The sequence below is a fragment of the Myotis brandtii genome, unplaced genomic scaffold, assembly GCF_000412655.1.
Source record: "Myotis brandtii unplaced genomic scaffold, ASM41265v1 scaffold265, whole genome shotgun sequence".
Classification (NCBI taxonomy): domain Eukaryota; kingdom Metazoa; phylum Chordata; class Mammalia; order Chiroptera; family Vespertilionidae; genus Myotis; species Myotis brandtii.
In genome coordinates this window covers 686,359-687,377 of record NW_005360086.1, presented here as the reverse complement: position 1 = coordinate 687,377, position 1,019 = coordinate 686,359, and the positions used below count along the sequence as shown (strand labels likewise).

Genomic DNA, 1,019 nt, shown 5'->3' with positions numbered 1-1,019 from the left:
GAGACCCGGCGGCCGCCAGACCCGGTCGGACGACGCCCACTTCTTCCCCTCCTGTCGGATGCGCTTCTTCAAAACGCGAAACTAAGCGCTTCGGAGCAGCCCGTGGGTTGGGGACAGTTCACCCCGGCGAAGTGGGCGCTCCCTTCCCAGCCTCCCGTCCCCCGCGCAATTCCCCGACTGGGCGAGGCCGCCAGAAAGAGCGCACGACGGGAGCGCAAAAAGCGGAAAACGGCCCTTCCTCTGCTCCTCTTCTCCCCCCACTGCCCCTCGGCAGACCCGCGGGGCCCCGACCACCTTAGGGGCCGCTTTTCCTTCTCCGTCCTCTTTCATTTTGCTTCCATCTCTCTACCTCCCTCGCCGCCGTCCCTTTTTGCCCTACCCAACCCACTTTTCTCTCTTCAACCGACGACCCCCACTCCCCGAGGCTATGCCTCCCACGCCCCTCCCCCCATTGTCTGGCCAGTCCCCATTGTCCGCTGCCCGGTCCCCTCGGTCGTTCCAACCTCCTCCCCATTGTTCCAGCCCCGCATCTCCAGCCCCACTTGCCCCTCACAGCTCTAGTCCCCGTCGCATTCCTCATCCTTCTCTAGCCTGGGTTCTGTCCCACGACCCGGGGGGGGGGGGGGGAGTCGCCTTGAGGTCCTGGCATTCAAGCGCCCTCTTCCAAAGAACCCAGGTTCCAAGAACCGCAGGACCCCCTCCTCTGAGACCCCTCCCGGCGCCTCCACACCCACACACCCAGGTACCGGAGTGCCCGCATCCGTGCGCACCTCTGGTCCGCATCTCTACCCTGGATCTCAGGGTCTCCTCTGCGCCCTGAGAACCCTAGACGCTCCTCCGTGGACCCTGGCATCGGAGCTCCTCTCCCGCCATCCATCCCCAGCATCTGGGAGCCCAGCGCTTGGTTCTGTTTTCCCTCGGGGGAACCTAGACCCCTAGGGTTCCGGTCCAGGGAAAGAGAGCGGGCTCCCCTCCGGCTAGCACTCACCCCCAGCAGCAGCAGCAGCAGGCGCGGCCGG

At 65.8% G+C, this 1,019-nt stretch overlaps 1 protein-coding gene across 1 annotated transcript in view; it reads right to left on the bottom strand.

The window, feature by feature from the left end:
• Window positions 1–1,015, bottom strand: part of NGFR (nerve growth factor receptor) — a gene marked incomplete at its 5' end in the record, with an annotated part of 20,296 nt that extends 19,281 nt beyond the window's left edge. Inside the window, one exon of the mRNA XM_005868207.2 lies at window positions 989–1,015. Within this exon, the coding sequence (XP_005868269.1) occupies window positions 989–1,015 (27 nt within the window). The remainder of the gene's footprint in view (window positions 1–988) is intronic.
• Window positions 1,016–1,019: the final 4 nt, after the last annotated feature.